The sequence below is a fragment of the Gopherus evgoodei genome, chromosome 20 (genome assembly GCF_007399415.2).
Source record: "Gopherus evgoodei ecotype Sinaloan lineage chromosome 20, rGopEvg1_v1.p, whole genome shotgun sequence".
NCBI lineage: Eukaryota > Metazoa > Chordata > Testudines > Testudinidae > Gopherus > Gopherus evgoodei.
In genome coordinates, this window is record NC_044341.1 from 3,694,389 (window position 1) to 3,713,545 (window position 19,157).

The 19,157-nt window shown below is 44.7% G+C and overlaps 1 protein-coding gene across 1 annotated transcript in view; it reads right to left on the reverse strand.

The window, feature by feature from the left end:
* Positions 1-374: 374 nt before the first annotated feature.
* The window catches only part of TFAP2E (transcription factor AP-2 epsilon), a 48,896-nt gene continuing 30,113 nt past the window's right edge, over positions 375-19,157 (reverse strand). Inside the window, exons 5-8 of the mRNA XM_030539059.1 lie at positions 7,602-7,830; positions 6,204-6,322; positions 1,535-1,676; positions 375-663 (exon numbers count right to left, since the gene is read on the reverse strand). Coding sequence (XP_030394919.1) covers positions 375-663; positions 1,535-1,676; positions 6,204-6,322; positions 7,602-7,830 — 779 coding nt within the window. The remainder of the gene's footprint in view (positions 664-1,534; positions 1,677-6,203; positions 6,323-7,601; positions 7,831-19,157) is intronic.

Below are 19,157 nucleotides of genomic sequence, written 5' to 3' on the forward strand. Positions count from 1 at the left end.
TTTTCGGTGTTTCAGTTTGAACAGACTCCTGGAGCACTTCAGTATTTTGTTGTGGGTTAAAAAACAAAACAAAATAAAATTGCACATGACTTGGCTTCCTGCATCCACAATTAAAATAAACAAAAGCCATCAGCCTGTCTTATTCTCTCGATCTCAGTGATATCCATTAAGGTTCTTTTCTTCTTCTTCTTAAATTCTTTAAATCATCTTGTTTATTTGTTTGCTTTAAGAGTTGCATCCCAAGTTCAAACATTGTAGTTCGGAAAACATTTTGCACTGGGTCTTAATATTTTTTTTCCAACACCAATAAGATCAGACCTCCTATCATGAGCTGGGAAGAGCTCCCCCCAGGGGAGGGGTAGGGAGGCAGCATGTTATTTCCTATGCTTCACTTCTTTCTCTGATGTTTTAGAGTCTCCAGCTGCATGCCCATTCCCTGTGCTGTTCATGAACATTTTATCCAACCCCTTGAGGGACTCCACCAGGTAGTTCTGGAAGGCTGTGAGTGCTGCGCAGATAGCTGGGCCCCCAAAGCCGTGGGTTATCAGGCTGAAGTGAGTCAAGCAGCTTTGGACACCTGGCTCTAAGATGAGAGACGGGCGGCTGTTCCCAAGTGGAGAACGATCCTGGGCCATCAAGTCTGCAAACTCTTTACAAATTTGCCTACAAGAGAAAGGAAGTCATTATGTTTTTAAAGAGCTGGAAATCTATGGTCCTACATTTCCGTTTGTGCTCTGTTTCTGTAATTTATTTAATCTGTTATCACTGGGGGGACTGGCTGAGCCCTGAGCTGATGGGGATTGAAGGTTATTTCCATTGGACAGCTGTTTGCTAGCCTGGACAAGATGAGTTTGATGGGTCTCCAATTTGATTCCCTGTGCATCATTAAGAAGCCCCAGTAAGAATCATGTTTGCACAGGTGTCACTGAGGGCATGATCTGAAAGCAGTGGGGTTGCACAGGTATTACGTAGGGCATAATTTAGCCTGCAGAATCTTTATGATTGGTGATGATGTCCGAGAAGGAAAGAACCTGGCTCGAAACTCAGATCCCAGGAGGAGTTTGCAGGACTGGCAGTTAAATAAAACTCTCTTTTACTTGTAAACTACGTGAAATGATCTGAAAGTCTCTGAGGCCTAAGAAGCAAGGAACCCCAAGGAATCACTGTTCAGAGCAGAACATCACTTGAAAACAGTTAGCTTAAAACAATCCAACAACAAAAAATCAGAGGAAAGTGTTCGGTGAAGTGATGCATTATCCCCACGGGAGATGTCATGAAAGGCAAACATAAGCCAAATGCATGCAGACTCAGTGAGCATGTCCTTTCAGTGCTCATGTTCGTCCTTCCCATGTGAGTGCATGAGGCATTTCACTGTGTTGTGTATCCGTTGGATATGAGTGTGTGCAGCACATTCCCGTGAGTGTGTCCTCCTTGCGAGACTAGAGCTCTTTGGGGCAGAGACTCTCTTTTCATGATATGTATATGCAGTGCCTAGCACAAGGGGGCCTCAATGCTGCTGGGGATGCATACTCACTTGGTAGCCAGAAGCATGTTTTTCCGGGTGTGGAGTTCGCTGGGATCGGAGTGCTGACGGCACAGGTATTCCGCTGCTGCCTTCGCTGGGAACTCTGTTTCACACACGTAACCAAAATCCCGGGCCAGGTGAACCGCTTCGCCTAGAAGGAGGACAAATTAATGAGCTGGGTCTGTACTTGTGTAACAACAAGGGAGCATTTTCTGCAGAAGTCTCCACATATCTTATTGGGATACCTGGCTCATTTCTGTTGGGGCTGGATGCCCTTTTTCTCAGATCTCTAGGCAAGGGGAGAACAACTCTGGACTCTCCATAGTTGGCTCTAGCATTCTGGGAGTAGCTGTGTCACACAGTGGCTAACCCCTGTGAAGTAGGTCCAGCTCTCCTGTGCCAGGACAAGTGCTCGCATTTGGCCAATTAAGAAGGCAGGGCACCACTAGGGGCTATAAAGGACCAGGGAGGATCAGAGACAGGAGGGGAGTGAGGGATGCTCCCCTGGTAAAGGTGATCTCCCAGCGGAGAGGCTGTAGGGTCTCTGCTGGGAAGAGTGGAGCTGTTCTCTGGATGTGGAAGGCCTGCACTGGCTGTCGTGGTACAAGGACAGGCGCGGACTGGGCTGGAGAGCTGGGGCATGAGGAGGGATGCTAGGGCAGTATGTTGTGGGTGCTGTTTTAGATTATGCTGGGGAAGTTCTAGACTAAGGTTGTGGCACTTTGTTAAGGTTTACATGCATAGGACTTCTGTAATAAATGGAACCCACAAGGGCTATATTTATACTTGGGAAGATGCTGTGGACTCTTTCTGGAGATGCTCCAGGAGGGAAACTGAGGCAGACAGGCCTGTCATGTTGCATCTGCCACAAGGGGGCCCTTCTGGAGGTACTGCGCTATGTCAAGCTCCCACCGAAAGCAATGGGAGTTTTTCATACCCTGCTGTGGGAGAATCATGCCTCAGGAGTCCTGACTGACAGTGCCTGGCTCTAAGAACAAAATCCTTCCCTCCCTCCCTCCCTCCTTTGCTGGCTCAGAAAATAACACGCCAAAGTCAATGTGGCTGAAGGTATATCTGGGTGGAATTTGCTCCATTGTGCTGTGTTCTTGAAGGAGGAAGAGTAACAGAGACATCTCTGTCCCTCCCATCTCCCCCATCCTCTCTCTCTTTCTCTCATCTGTTTTCTCCTCCTATCTTTTCCTACTAGCTCTCCTATTTCAGAATCAGAGTATGATCCCATTGCGTTAGGTAACCACGCTGCCTTACCACAAACCCAGTCTATCAAAGAGGACTGACTTCCTTTTTGGCAGGGGGACACCCTAAGATGGTGATTACTCCAGAACTGGGAAAGGGGGGAAGCACAGGAGGAACAGAAGGAAGATAGGTTCTTGTTTGTATCCCTCCTCACTGAACCGAAAGGCCTAAGGGGAGAGTGCTCAGCCTGGGTATCCATCATTCCATGGAACTGCCCTCTCATTGATGAAATTGATCCATCTTCAGGCATCCCCATGGAAATAATCAGAGCTGATAGCAATTGATCATGCCCAAACCCCCGGTTAGGCAGACAGAGCTAATTTGATTCTCCCCCCGCTGTTCATACGTATTCGGCCATCCATCCTAATAGCATTAACCTAGTTCCCATAGCTGCCACCCCAGCTCCGAGAATCATGCAGTGAAGCCTTGTTTGGGCTTCCCGTATGAAGCTTCTCAATTTCCTTTCCTTCCTCACTCCCTCAGCCATAATTATATAATGAAATACTAGGAAATTAGACTTGGGGCAGTTTTGTGTGGGTGGGCGCATGGGCGCAACATGAATGAAAATATATTCACTTCTGTGGAACAGGGAGACGGTGGCTATGAAAGGGGGGTGTAACAAAGGACTGGAAGTTGGGACTTCTTGGCTCTGTCCTTGGTGCTTGGTGGAAGCATGGACTAGTGGCTAAAGCTCAGTGTTTTGAAGGTGACTAGTGATTTGGGTGCCCAACTTGAGATATTGTAAAGGGGCTTGACTCGAGGGTCAGTACTCATAACATTCTTCACACGTTTTTAAAGTGCTTTGCCGACTCAGGGCCTGTTGGAGCAGGGGCTTCCTTACCTGTTGTAATGAAATAGATTGGGGCACCAGCAGGCTGGTGTGGTGCAAGAGGGCACATGGCAGAGATGGCCATGAAGGAGAGCTGTCAAGTGACTTTACACAGGTAATGCCCTAATTCAGCTGACATTTCACCCCGTGTGTTTCTTTCAGTGCCTGAGCAGTTCCAGTAAAGTCTTTGGGCCAGAAGCCTGCATTAGCCACATTCTTTTCACACATCTCTTTTCTGGAGTATTTGAGAGTGTTTTGAAAGTTGGAATGTACCCTGGTATCTTGTGCAGAATTAAGGCCAAATTCATCCCTGGTGTAACCCCAGTAAAGCCTGCACCCAACACGCCAGAGTGCAGACAGCCAAAAATCCCATGAAAAATTCCAAACACCAATTTCTATTTCTACCAACTTGCCCATGTGACTCTCTCAGATATTTCTAACATGTCTATCATTGCAATATCTAAGTACTAAATATTGTCATTGGGATTTGCATAGTATATTCATGGAGGACATCATGGTAGCTTCTGCTCTTCCCTTTCCCCTGGTTCTAGCATACCTTGCTTCCTTTTTATAAGAAGATAATAAGACTGGCACATGAGACTCAAAAGAGACAAATCTTAAAAACTGGCTGAACCTTAGCACAGGAGAAGCAGCGTGTGAGTTCTACTTGAAGCAAAGCTCTGGAAGCAAACAAACTGTCCACTAAGCACTGGAGACATCCCTCCAGTTCAGCCTTACGTGTCTAATGTTCTTCTTTTGCTATTTTAGGTGATGCTTTTTGTTCCCCTGTCTCATTTACCCACAGACACCAGTTCTCCCTCCATCTATATTTATGAACAGCTGTGCGTCAATATAAAAATATAATTAACTCTAAAAAACACCCAGTAATAAATTAAAAAATGGATAAATAAAAAGTACAGAGGCTGAAGAGTCAAAGGGCAGCACACAGATTAAAATAAGACAGCAAATGTCCAAGCAAAAAGGGCCTGAGGCATAGCAGGGCAAGCTAGTTTCTGTCTGCTGAAAAATGGCAAAGCAATAGCACCTTCCCCTGGGTGAACCATCTTCCAATACCATAACACTGCGTTTCAAGAGGAAACCATATCCATCAAGCACACATGGCACCACTCTTCTATTTACTATGAGCCATTAAGCAACAACCAAAAAGTCAGCAGCTTCATGAAATCAAAATGTATATTTCTTCCTTTCTTCCATTCTTTTCTTTCTTTTCTTCTAATGGAAATCAGCCTGTCATTCAGCACACACCGACTGCCCTTGGTAACAACCTCAGCCTAATGAAGCGGGTCATTTAATTTGCTGGCAACAATGGAGACGATTTTCTATTCAAAAACTGCAGGCAGCTGCCTCCAACACGCTGGGCGCAAATACAATGGATTCCGAAGCTGGAAGGGAGTTGAAGCCACCATTTCATTTGTCTCCTTCCTGTCTCCTTTGGTCCATAGATGCGGTAGCGACATCATCATTGCCACAGTGTGAAGGCTGGGAGGAGAACTACTAAACATGCAGCTTTAAGCAAGGGGACTTCATGCCTGAAGGCAAGTTATATGTTGACTATGGAGGCCCTTCATAGCATGTTTCCCATAGCCTCACTCAGCATCCACCACCACATTCACTGATCAGCCACTACAGACTATCTCCCTCCACACTCCCTTGAAGGCTGTGTTTCCCCCAGCTTCTCTTTTGGGAATTGAACCTTTCTGTCTCACACGGCAGAGCCACTGAGTCAACCTCAAGCATATTTTTACGGACTGTGCAGAGCACTAGTGTATCATGGATCCATACATGGGGGCAGCTAGGACTGGAAGTGCATTTGACCTATTTCAAAGGCAAGTCAATGGAACATGTGGAGATCTACACAAGTCTGAGTCCCAACAAAACAGGTCTGTTTGGGCCAAGGACACAACATTTTCAGAAGTGCAGTAAGTTTACAATAGAAGTGAGTTCATATTTGTGAATCGGTTGCTGAATATTTGTGATAATTTCTTAATGAGTTTGCTTTGATCACGTTCCTGCTCCTTTTGTGTTTGCTTTCTGTGAATCTTCATGTGAGTGAGTTTTACTTGTAATAATTCACAAAAGTGAATTTTAAGCTCAAATAGTCATCGATAGCACATTTCAAACTTGTGCTGCAAATTTGGTTAGGAGAGTTAAGCTCATGCAATGAGGGAGCAGAAAGAATAAAATGTGATTTATGTGAACCACACATAGCTAAGCAACACAGGTTGGGTTTCAGATTTCAGTCGTTCTAAATTCTAGATCCCATGATGTTCTAAAGGACCCAAAAGCATTGGTTGCCATGTGTAAGCACTGCAACATTTGGTCTGACAGGTCTGCAGCTACAGAGTCCTACCTCATTCCGATTGCGAGTGCCTTCTCCAGACTATGCTCTTGTTAGCCCAGCAGAAGACATGCTTGGGTCAAGATGGAGAATTACATGCACACCCTACTCTGGATTAATGGTGGCTGCTGCATAATCTGGTCTGTTTTAGGCCCTCTGGCAAATTGCAAATGGAGGATTTAGAATGAGCAAAGGTTGGGAACCCTAGTCTGATGTTAAATCACAGAATGACTTACCTTCCACCAATGACGTCAGCAAAGTGACATTGGCAGCTTTACGCCTTCCTGCAGGTAGATTTAAGCCTATTTTCTCTAATCTTTCCCTTAAACACCTTCCACCATTTTTTGATTTTGCCCTGCAAGAGGGAAACAAGGACGGAAAAAGTTTTAGTTGAAAGGAAAGAAAAAGAAGCACATAAACTGCTGTTTCCCAGTCCGTTGTAACTGAGCAGTCTCTTGATCTGGCATAAAATATACAATGAGCGTCACAAATCTTAATTGTAAGGAGGACTGATAACAGAATATAAAGTTTGTTAAAACCCATTTCTATATTCCAAATGACGTGGTAGTCCTGGATTCTTTTATAGCCATGAAAAGAACTGCTGTTCAGTGAATGAAACAGATATGAGAATAAAAAAAACCCTTCATCTAGTCACTAGTTTTATTGTTTCAAATTCTCAACAATAGCAATCCTCAGTGATGCCTTTGTTCCAACAAACAGCAGCTCATCTAAGTTTGTGCAGGAGACTCGCAAATTCATCAACAAAGAAGCATTTGGGCTGCAAGCTTGTAGGAACTTGCAAGGTGATGTGCTGTATTGCAAAAATACCCATGTGCCCAGGAGTGCACAGAGACCTGCTGGGCTTTAATGTTGTTCTTAGGGAGTCCCACCTCCAAAAGATGGGTCTTACTGGAGTGACAACAGCAACAGCCAACCAGTGAGCTTCCCATGCAGAAAACATCATTGCAGGTTTGGGGCAGAATCTCTGCAAAATGTAATAAAATTGACTATCACCCAGAGCAGCAGCAAAACACATGGCCTGTTACTGGAATAATTTAATCCAGCACCTTTGCAGCCTTTGCTATTCTGAGATAAAAATCCTGGACTGGGACTTCTCTATCCAATGACAAGGTATAAGAATAACCACTTGGTAGAGCTGAACAAAGCACCCGCAATGGATCCCAGAACTAGGGCACAAGCTGCAAAATTCATACTTGGATCCAGATATTGAGCACCCATGAAGTTTGGCAAGGAGTTTGGGACAGGGCTTTGGCTTGGCCTGTTACAGACTTATGGGGCAGCTGCTCAATTTGGATCAGGATTTGAACTTTCCCAGATTCAGAACTAGGGGGTTGAAATTGTAACCAGACCTGTACATCACACCAAATCGGAAGGACCCGCAGGTGCCGTCTGAAGTCAGTGGAACGGTCACAAGGGCATTCCCTAGACTGTAAGCTGTTTGGGACAGGGTTTATCTTTTTGTTCTGTGTTTGACTGGGGCTCCTAGGCTCTACTACATGCAGATAATTAATAATGACAAAGGTTCATCACTGGAAAATAGCACAGACACTTTGACCTGAAGGAAGCAGAGGAGAGACAAAATCAGAGGAAGATAAATATGGTGTGATGCCTACCTTCTGAGGACTCCTCCGAGAAGAGAGGCATTGAGACACTCTGGTGGGGAGAGCCTTCTCTGCACCTCCCCGACGGTCACCTTGTACTTAGAGGTGGAGCTGAGAAGGGAGAGCCGGCCAGGCACGGAGCAGAAGACCTCATTGGGATTTGTCACCCCACCAATCAAACTGTCTTTGTTCATCGACAGGGCAGAGATGGTGGTGCCGTTTGCCTTTGAGGGGATGGGCACTGGAAGGAAAAGCAGCACCAGAGAAAGAAAGTTACTGGAAAGGGTCTAAAGCAGAGGAAGCAGATACCTGGTGATGCTCGGGGCCACTCTGGCAACATTCCAGGAGCTCAATGCACAGGCGTTTCCATTGTAAGAAGTAAACAGACATGACCATGGTGTTTTCCTTGGTCTTGTATGTTTCTTAATGGAGAAAGAGAAACTGCCTGAGGGGTGGTTTGAAAACCAGGCAAGATGCAGATCTGTAACTTATCCCTCCAAATTCAGGGGTGCTAGGACCTGGGGTTCCTGTTTGGCCTCTAGGAAAGGACCAGGTGCATAATTATGACCAGATCCCCAATCCCGCCTTCCTCTGTCTGCCTTAGGGGTGCTTAGGGATCCAAGATTTTGGTTTGGCCTGTCACAGAGAAAGGGGCCATTTGCAAAATTCAGATCTGGATCCTGTTTCAAGATTTCCAGAACTGCTGATTTTTTGAGGGGTTTTGGATTTGAGATTTTCATTGGGGCCCATGTTCACACAGCACCATTAAGGAGGAACACAAGTCCTGGATTCTGTTCCTAGCACTCTGCTATCTGAGACTCAGCGAACCCCAGGGGAGCTAAGGGCTGTGTGTGTGGACATGGAAAAACTCCCATTAACTTCATCTGGCTTTGGATCAGGCCCACAGCAAGTGGGAGCTCCACACTTGGGTCACCCTGGTCTAAAGTTAACTGAAAAGATCAGTTCACCAAACAACCCAGAACAAACTGCCTTGTACTTAATGGGGAAAATGCCAATTAAAAGCAGAACGGTGGTGAACAGCAGACACCACACAGGGCCCGTGGCCTTACACCAGGAGTGAAACTGGCTTATTTTCCCCCACTAAGAAACCTCTTTGGACACAATAAAGGTTTCTCAGTTAGAGCCATGGCAGAGGCTTGTGCCAAGTGACTTTGGGTTTTATATTTTGAAATTAATACCCAACTTAACTCTGAATCCACAGTTTTCAAAGACTCCATAGCTAACTGCAAATGCAATCACTCCAGATTGTTTAAACCCTGGCATTCTTTGTGGTTACTGAGTAATGGTCACTCCATGATGTACATTCAAACGCTACACGTCTAATACTTAGAGCAACAAATAACAGGGTGAGATCCAGGTTTTATAAAGGAAATAAACATGCCCAAAATGAAACGGCAAACCCGACAGTTAATCAGAAAGGGCAAGTACACTGAGCCCATTAAGGGGGTCTGACAATCAGCATATTGTAAATACAGCTCAACAACTTGTTAGCATGGCAATAAAAGAGCAGCACATGTTACATAAAAATGGCTAATGTGTTAGGGCTAAAAGATGAATGGAAATAAGCTCAGGTCTATTCAATTCCCTCTCAGTGTGAAACTCTGACAGTGTTGGGGACCGGAGGACACGTTGCATGGGGTTTCCCTTCGGAACTGACTAGCAAACGGGAAAGTTCTGACAGTTGTGACACTTGAGATTGTGGCTGATTAAGAGGTTCTAAGGGAAGAACAGAGGCTAAAAGATTCAAGAACATCACCGTATGGGCTAGGAAAGCAGAGCTGCTTCCAGACAGCAGCGACGTCAGGGCTTTCTTTCACATTCCCAGGATGGTTAATATTTATCCCTTGGCACATTCCTAAAATAAAAAGCCAGAGCATGTTTTTAAAATGTCCACGTATCACTGCAAAGATATGTCTCACTGCAGATCCATGCATTCTTACATTTTTGGACATCATTGAGACATCCATCCATGCATCCATGCAGTCCCATGCATCCCTGGAGAGCTGTGTATGTCTTGTGGTTTCGTGTGTTTTGTTCATCACTGTGTATCCATGTGTTTTCATGCATTCATGTGTCAGTGAAGAGCTGTGCATTACTTGTAGGTTCATACTTCATCACACATTTGGGCATCCCTGTGGATTCATGCATCAATGTGTATTCATGCTTTCACGTACCACTTGGCACCTATGTATCTGTGTGTCTGACTACATAACCATGCAACATGGTCGAACCATGCAGCACCATTCATCCACATGTCACAGCAATTAGTTTCCCCTGGTCCTGGATGAGAGAGCGAATCCATCTGGACTTGGTGTGCTGTAATGCTAAACACTGTTGGAAAGCTCACCTTGCAGACCAAAAAGGTAAAATGCAGACATGTGTTTGGGAGGCATTCCATGCCGTGACAGAGTGCTGGGCAGCCAGGCGCTGTGGTGCATAGCAGCAGAGTGAAGGGCAGATGAACAGGGCATGATGAGGCACTGACACATGGTGTGTCACTATGACAGTTTTAAAACATGTGCTGACTTTTTTTTAGGAATATGCACACTGCAGAAAACCAATCCGCCTAGAGAAGACTAAACTAGTCCCTGCCACTCCCAGAGCCACAGTCCAGGACCAGTTAGGCAGTCTCTATTACATATAATGACTTTCTGAATTTTATAGGTGCTGTGACAAGGAGAACCCATAGCAGACAATTAATTTGAATAATGATCTGGATTTCAGTAGTACCTAGAAACCCCAACTGAGACCAGGGCCCTATTGTGCTAGGTGCTGTACATACACAGAAGGAGAGAGAGTTCTGTCACAAAGTGTTTGCAATCTAAATAGACAAGAAGGTGGAAGGGGAAACAGAGGCACAGAGAGGGGAAATAACTTGTCCAAGGTCACAGAGCAGGCCAATGATAGCACTGGGAATAGACTCCAAATCTCCACTACCCTATCCACTAGACCAGGCTACCTCAATCCAATCAGACAGTCAAACATAACTACATGAACCATTTTCTTTTTGGCGTCGCTTTCTGTTTGCCTGGTCGGATCTGCAGCTTTTTTACCAATAAACCTGCTGCAAGTCAGAGACAAAACTATCATCAGAGACTGGGAGTTTGGTTTCTTTGGCTTTTTCAGAACCAAAATTGGCTCTTGCCATGAGCAAACCAAAATGTCCCCCTGATCTGCAGAACAGCTGCTTTCCTGTTCCCTCAAGAGGCGATCAGAACACCTGAGCCAGCCTGCAGGCAAGACTAGCACAAGACTATCGGAGGTTTGCCTAATACTCAGCAGGCAAAACGAAACCCTGCCTGCACTAGTGCTGGGTTTGCTTTGTTTCCGATGCAGTTTGAAAGAGCAGAGTCTCACTTTCCAGGCCATGTTGGTGCTTCCAGATGACTGACCCTCTGGGAAGTGCTGAGTTGGTCTAAGCAAAGAACATTTCTGAGATTTAGATCTGGGCCCCAGAGCAGCAGGAAGAACCACTATAGCAAGATTTAAAGTTACATACCGGGGACAAGGTTTTCATGGCAAAATGGCTGGGCTTCAGGCCGTTGGATGGTTCTCAGCAGGAAACGTTCCGTTACTCCGTGTGCTAAGCAAAGAGGGCAGTGGGATGCACAGTTTGTAGACAAGTCTAGATTGGAACATTCGCAGTGTTCAGGGGCGTTTGCCTCCAGAGTTAAGGCTGTGATATAAAAATTTAAGCAGGCTGTATTGTACTGGGCTTTCTCTTCTAAAGTCTCCTTGGTTTAGGCCACCTGAGATGTCCTGTCTGGGGTTTGACCCACCTTTGAACACTGGGGGTATTGCCTTCCCATCGGTGGGCTTATTCTTCCATTAGGCTAGATGAGAAATAGGTGTGTATATCAAAGGATGAATTGACCCTACCGCAGATGGATAACCCTAGAAATATAGGACCCTAGTTAGGAATTTTGGTGAGCTGAGCCATCTGTCCTTGTATTAGACAGAGACTGTACTGTCAGCGTGAATATTACAGGCACACGCCCACGGTACTGCTCCTCTGTGTAACGGTGACTATAAACCCAGTCACTGAGTGGCAAGGGAGCAGTTAAATGCTCTCCTGGATGCAGAACTCACCACAGGTGTTTCTCTCCTCACTGCAGGGATTGCCAGGCAGCCAGGCTGGGGAGGAGAGGTAATTGGATAGGGCTCAGCTGGAGGGAGTTACTCCAGGAGGACGGCTACAAAAGGATGCAGTAAGAAGTGGTGGGTTTCTCTTTCTCTGTGTGTCTCTGTTTGTGTTGAGCTGAGCTCGGGCAGCGGCAAGGGATCTGATTGAAGTTAGTGAGCATCACCTCCACCTGCCAGAGCTGCCAGAGCTACAGAACTCAGTGGGATGGGGAGAATAGGGAAGATGATAAAATACGGCTAGGTGGCACTGTCTGCTTAGCTTAGCTTAGTTTAGCTTCCGTGGATTTCAGTCCTTGCCCTCTTGACTCACCTGCCCCTCCCCAGTCATGTTTAAAGTGATACTTTTATTGTGTGTTTTTAGTAACTGCCTGGAGAACTTGAAACCTGTTTTTTTCCTGATGCTTTCTGCTTCACTATGCACAATTATTATTACTTAATTATTTCTATGGAAACAGTTACCCAGATCAGAGACCCATTTAGCTCCAGCATTGAAAGACAGCCCCTGCCCCGGAGAGTTTACAGACTATGCAATAGCTGAATAATCAGCTCAGACAAGGGGAGGACCTGGAAGCATTAAAGACGTGGCTTAGGGGGTGTTCCCAGAGGTCCACAGTTGCAGGGAGCCTACAGTCCAGGCAGTGCTAGAAAACAGGGCTTTGCAAAGCAAAAGGGGGTTTAAGGAGGGATTTAAAAGATGTGGCTTGTGTGCTGGGTGACTGGCACTGGTTTATTTTTAAGCAAGGAACATTGAGTTCCCATTTTGGGGGGGAAGCTCACGGAGTCTGCAGACAGTTTTAGGCAGATGGATGGATTGTGTTTTGGGGCTACCTATCTTTAGCTCTGTCCCTTTGGAAATCCCAAGTTAAACCAGGGGTTTAAAGACTATAAATGGCAGGGTGTCATTAATGAATAGCATTTACTTGTGTTGTGGTTGTGCCAAAAGGCCCTGATTGAGAAGCGGGGCCCATAGTATTGAGTGCTGAACAGACACATAGTGAGAGGCAGTCCCTGCCCCAAGGAAATTACAGCAAAAATAGACAAGGAGTATTATCATCTCCATTTTATAGCTGGATAACCAAGGCCCAGCTTCACAAAGGTACTTAGACATCTAGCTCCTACTGAAATAAATGGGAGTTGGGTGAATCTAGCCCTACAGACTTGCCCATGGTTTGAAATGCTTTGAACTTGCTTTGAAATGGCGTCCTGAAATATCGGGGGATTTTTTCACATAGTCTCTGATCTGTTATCCTCTCTCATATAATAAATTTAGCCATTAAAAATACTGCAGTGTCAGTAATAAATGTGCAAGTAGTGGGCGGATGTTGGAAGGGAAGTTGCCTCTGTGTTTCTGCAATATCGTGTTGCCAGGTGCGTTTCCATCAGGCAGAGCTCAGGATCCCACTGTCTGGTTTACCCTCCCAGGGGAGGCACTGGTTGCTACATGTTACACGTTTTGTGTGTGCTGAACAGCAGTGTAAATGGGGACCTAAAATCCCTGGGGAGCATCCAGCCCTGGTGCTAGAGGGCACATGCTGTTTTGTCTTCTCTTTGAACGAGAGAAACGTGTGATTTCCAACCCAAAATGCCGCGTGTGTGTGTGTGCATGTGTGTGGTGTGTTGACTTGAATCTCTTTTGTCCGCTGCACACACCTTGGGCGTAGCTGTCTGAGATGGTGAAACTCACACACTGAGACAGAACTCAATTAAGCTGAGACAGGGACTTTCACACAAGGGCAGAGAGAGATTTCAAAATGAGTCCCAGTTTCTAAGAACAGACAGCCACGTGGCTGTTCTGTATACCTTGGCTCACGGCTTTCAACAGGGTTGGGCTAGCTTTTATCACCCCACGCTCATCATGCTGGATCATGCAGTGGCGCTGCTATAAACCCACAAATGCTGCGGGGTGGCCTGGTGGTAAGAGCTGAAAAACTGGGAGTCAGGACTCTGGGCACTATTCCAGCTCTGCTCTGGACATACTTTGTTTCATTTCTTCTCTGTGTGCCTGGGTTTCATCATCTGCAAAATGGGGATAAAGATACCTTGGAGGAATGTTGTGATGTTTAATTAAAGCTTGTCAAGTGCTTTGAGATCCTTGGATGAAAGATCCCATAGGTGAAAGTGCTGGGATGGTAGATGCAGCCAGGGGGAGTAGATACAGTGCCTAGATAGGAGACTGATTGATGCTTTGTAGATAGACAGAAGGGAGCTGAAAGACCAACCTGGGAGGGGCCTGGCATTTCCAGTGTGATGCTGCAGTTTTCTCAAAATATAATGAAAGGTAGGTGCCCGGGTTCTGTGCTGCGTCTCAGGCGATATAGCCCAAGATGGTGAGGGGAAAGATGGCTTTAAGCCATCTCTGTACTCCCTGGATTCTGGGTTCGGGGGGGCTGCACAGCCCCCTCTTTAAGTTAGGTCCAAGGGATGTTCTAACTTGTGGCCGTTCTACAACCCAGATTAACTGGAGTGCAGAGCTCCCTGGCCACATCCCCTCCTCCCATCAGGATGCCCTGGTGCCAGAGGCTGCTCAGGGAGACTGCCCAGAGTCCTTTTGCCAGCTCTAGGCCATCTCTGCCTGCTACCTACCCCCCACCTCATATTACAAACACAGCCCCAGCCAGAGCAGAGGGAAATGAGAACTCCACCAGATCCACTTTTGCCTACAGTTTGCTGGAAAAAAAAGTCTTTACACATTTACTCCGGTATCAAAATCCTTCCTTGCAAAGCACCTGCACCCAGCACTTGACTTTCCCCAAGCAGCTGCCTCAGCCCCCCATAATAAATGGTCCATCACACTCCCTGCAACTGAGAGCTTTAATTGTCACCTCACAATCTGCAAACTGATTATTCCCGGCAGTACTGAGAGCTTGGCTGGAGGAGGGTTTCTCTTTTGCTCCCTTGGAAGAATAATGCATTGGCTGCTACCAATGGCCCTGATTCTGATCTCACTTATCCTGAGACCTCCATGGGCTTCGCTGCAGTCCCCTCTGACTCACTCAGGGTGCGTGAGAGCAGGGCCAAGCTTTGAAAATGTACAGATCGGTGTTTACAAAATATAGCAGAAGAAAGGAAGCTTGGAGTTTGGGTTTGGTTCCGGTTTGGGGAAGCATCCAAACTCCTGGTCATTTATCTGAATGTCTTGGGACTGGTTCTCACCGACAATTGACACCAGTGTAAATCAGGAGTCATCCACTGAGCCAATGGAACTAGATGGGTGTAAAACCAGTGCCAGGGAGAACAGAGTAAGGCCTGTTTCTGTAGAACTGGGCTGGAGATCTCCCAAGACTAGGAAGCGTAAGCAGGAGGTTTCTAGCAGGTTTGCTCCTGGCCCCAGCTAGGAGTCCCCTGCGCACAGAAGCCTTTGCTTTGGATTCAGTTTCCAGGTGCAGAGAGAAACCAGAAAGGGAAGGGGAAATGTATCCAAGAGGTTCCTCTCAAAAAGTGAGGAAGGGTTTGCGGAGTTTCCTATTTGTCCCTGTCTGGTTTGTCCCATCCCACTCAACCTCAGTGTCTGTTAGAAAGCAGACACCTCTGTATCCCCAGCTCCCACTGTACATCAAGCAGAATAAGCTTTCATCTGTCCGGAATGGGTTAGGATTGAAGCACTGACAGATTTGTAACCCTACGGTGCTGTTGCCTCTGGAGATACCCTCCACCCTTTGTCCTGACTGTTTGGTGTTTTGGTGGCAATGACATTCCACCTCCAGGCATCCATGGTGCTGTCTTTGCAACAAGTGGATATTCGAGCTTGTGAAGGTATAAAAACTCCTCGCAGTGCTGGGATCTCCAAACTCTACTGTCCAAATACTGTCCTTAGAGACTAGTCAATTGGTTCCTGATGTACATTTGAAAATGGTGACTCTCTTCCCTGTTCTTTCATTAGAAAATTGCATTCTTAGCCCCTGGCACCCACCAGTATGTAGCAAAGAGAGCTTTAAAAGGAAATTGGACTGGATGGAGGGAGTCTTGTAGCCCTTGGCTTTGGTATTTCTGAGGCTTAAATGTTTCATCTTGTTCCCTGCAGCTGGCTTTATTCCCACTGACATGCCATCCTGATGAGGAGGGGTTAAGAATCACTGAATTTTGCTAGAAGAAGTTTCAAACACGATCTGGATGTAAATCAGGAAAGAAGCCCTCTGCAAATCTTCATTTGAATTCAAAAGTGAATTTCAATTCTGCTGTGTTTGCAATACGCTTGCGTTTGATTTCCACAAACGTCTGAGCCTTCACGCTTCTGTAGGTGACTTGTAAACAGCAATTTTTAAGCAGGAATATTCACCACAAGCAAATTTTGAAGCGTCTGTTTAATTGACAAATTAACGGTGTGCACAGTGGTGGTCAGGTACTGTACATATGGCATCCAATCAAATTACAGGAAAAATACCATGTGATTTTTGTAGCTTGCCACCAGCCACTCCGATACCATGATGAGGAGCATGATGGACACATTTTGAGGTTCAAATATTGGCTCTTCACGGTTAACTGTTCTTACAGGAGAAAATATTTTACAACAAAAATGTGCACATGCTTTTTCATTTGAGGAATGTTTGTCCTTCTTGAAAACAATTTGTGGGCAGAAAAAGTGACAACTAAATTGTTTATTTGCAAATTACTTGCTCAGCTTTATTTCCAACTCAATCACTGGGCATGGTGAAGAAGAAACAAGTCCACAGGGAGTATGTAGATCAATGAACTTCGCCCTTCCTACCAGCCTGTTTTTGCCTTCTCTCTGACACATGCCTGTCAAACCCTAGACCCCAGCTACACCAAACCTGTGTGTAATGCAGCTGTTATAGCAACAGATCTTCAGGAAGTCAGAATGTTAACACTTGGCTGGGTGTTTTAAAGAGGTATTCAGTGAAACCTGTATAGGAGACCAACCCTATAAAACAGTCTCTAGTCTTAAGATACAGCCCCCAGAAGTATCCTTAGGCACACTGGTCCTGGTTCTTTCTCCTCTCACTGGTTACACACTGGTGTCAACTCCACGGAGTTTAATGGAGTCACTCCAGATTTATAACCAGTTCTGCTCCACCTTTAAAAGGACACCTGCACTGAGTAATCTATTTTTGTCAGTCCTTTGAAAGGTTGCTTAAAAGACAAGTTTCACTGTGTGTGACAGAATTCTAGATGCTAGCACAAAGGAACCTTTTGTGTAAGCTAGTCCAGCCCCTTGCATCGGAAACAGCAATGCCTAGTGATTAGAGCAGGGGACAGCCAGGGAATCAAGATTCCTGGATTCGATTCCTTGGCACAAAGTGGGATGTTGGGTATATCACTTAAGCTCTCTCTGCCTCATTTTGCTCACTGGTAAGATGTATTTATGTAGACAGGGTTGAGAGGCTTTAGTTAATTAATGTTTGTAAACATTAAGAAGGGCAAAGGATTATCATCATCCATCAAAGAGGACTAATCTAACCTCAGTTTGAATGTCTCCAGTTGTAAATTACATACTGTAGATATCCAGATATACAAGAAGTGACTGTGTCTGAGTGTGAGCGAGAGGCAGTGGCTCCTACTGTACCTTTGAAAGCCCTTCTTTTCAATCAGATTGTACTTCAGAGTTCAGATTGTTCAATTTCCTGGTGTTTCAGCAGGGAGGTATTTATTGATGGTCCTGGGAAGGAGGTCAGTGCCATCAGCTATATTTCAAACCTGCAGTCTGTAATTATCCTTTCTTCCCAGAGGGGATTATACAGGTATTTTCCTTATCTTAAATGCACAACCTGAACCAAGTCCCCAAGTCAATGAGTCTCTCTAGGAAACGCTGCAATCTGCTTACAGGCCTTTTCAAATGGAAGGATTGAAAGAATCTTGTTTTTATCTTTCGGCTTTCAAGATTCCTGGATGCTGATCGGTAAATGGAACTTAGAATCTCAAAGCGAAAATGGAGTATAGGGCAGAAGCCTCCAGACTGTTCCCACGAGATCGTTAACACGAAGAGACCCTGTGCTTAGACAAGATCTTTATACTAAAATTTTCTTTCCAAATGCAAATTACTATAGCAGATTATGTCCCAAAGCTGACCAGTTAAATATATTTGACCAAAGTCATACTGGAGTAGTTTGAAGGAATCCCTCTCACTTGAGGTTTTTAAGAGCATATTACACAACACCTGTCAGGTATGGTGTAGGTATACTAGGTCTTGTCTCAGCCCAGGGGCTGGACTACATGACCTTGCAAAGACCCTACCAGCCCTATATTTCTATGCGATTCTACATTCAACCCACTTATATTTCCCCTGTGATTTCTGTTGAATATAGATTCTTCTTTACTTCCCACTCAAACTGTTGTCTACTGTTGCTGTGAATCATTAAACATATCCTGTGTTTAATCTGAAAGATATCTGAATGTCTGTGGTGGGTTTCATGATCAGCTTATAACATTTATGAGAGCAGTTGAGTATTCTTTGGACTGAAAGATGCTAGTTAAGTTAAAAATGAAACCTGAATACTGTATTGTCTCCTTAGAAAACAGACAATCAATAGGATAACAAAAACTATTCAAACACATGAACATAAAGTCTTTTCATCTTCAGGTTTGGGAAAGAGAAGTGAGCAAGTAATTTTCAATTAATAATTATATTGAATTAATTTTGCCTTCTTTAATGTTCATGAATTGTCTACAAAAGGATCACAAAATGCTCAAATGTATTTGTTATTCAGAATCATTCATGCATTTCTGCAGCTAATTCACAAACAATTCATTGTGAATATTCACAATACGCACAGTCTTGGTTAGTTTCATAAATCACATGGAATTGTTTCAGTTCTCTGATTGGATGACTTAGGTAACAGCCTGAATTGCAAATTGTGCAATTCAAAATTAGCAAATATTCAAGGTTAAAATTCACTCTTTGTTATTGAAATTCAAACGATCACAGAAAGTGAATACAAATAGATCACACACACAGTCCCTTAGAAATGTGCTTTCGAATTTCAATTAATATTTCTGATATTTTTTTCCACCATTCACTCAGCCCTAGAAATAACTATCCACGTAACGCTCTCCACAATGCTGTCTGCTGTCTATAGTGAACAACATTGCAATGTTTGTTTTCAGCTTTATATCTCTGTTGAAAAGGTAGGGTTTATTACAACAATTTAGCTCCTTCCATTTTTCCTTCCTAATTAAATATAGTCATCCTTTAAGTCATGAAACTGAACCCTTTCTTCATGCCTATATTAGCAAAAATAAAATAAAATATACTAATAAATAAAATCCTTAATTCATTTATTACCAGCTCACTATAATTCAATAGCTACTGTCCATTTTCATAAATAATGTTTTCGCTTCACATTAATTTAGAAAAATAGATAGTTGGAAGGGTGTGTAAGGGATAATAAAATGGAGAGTGGAAAAGAATGAAAAGATAAATGAAGGTTTGTGAGTTTCCTAAAGTTTAAA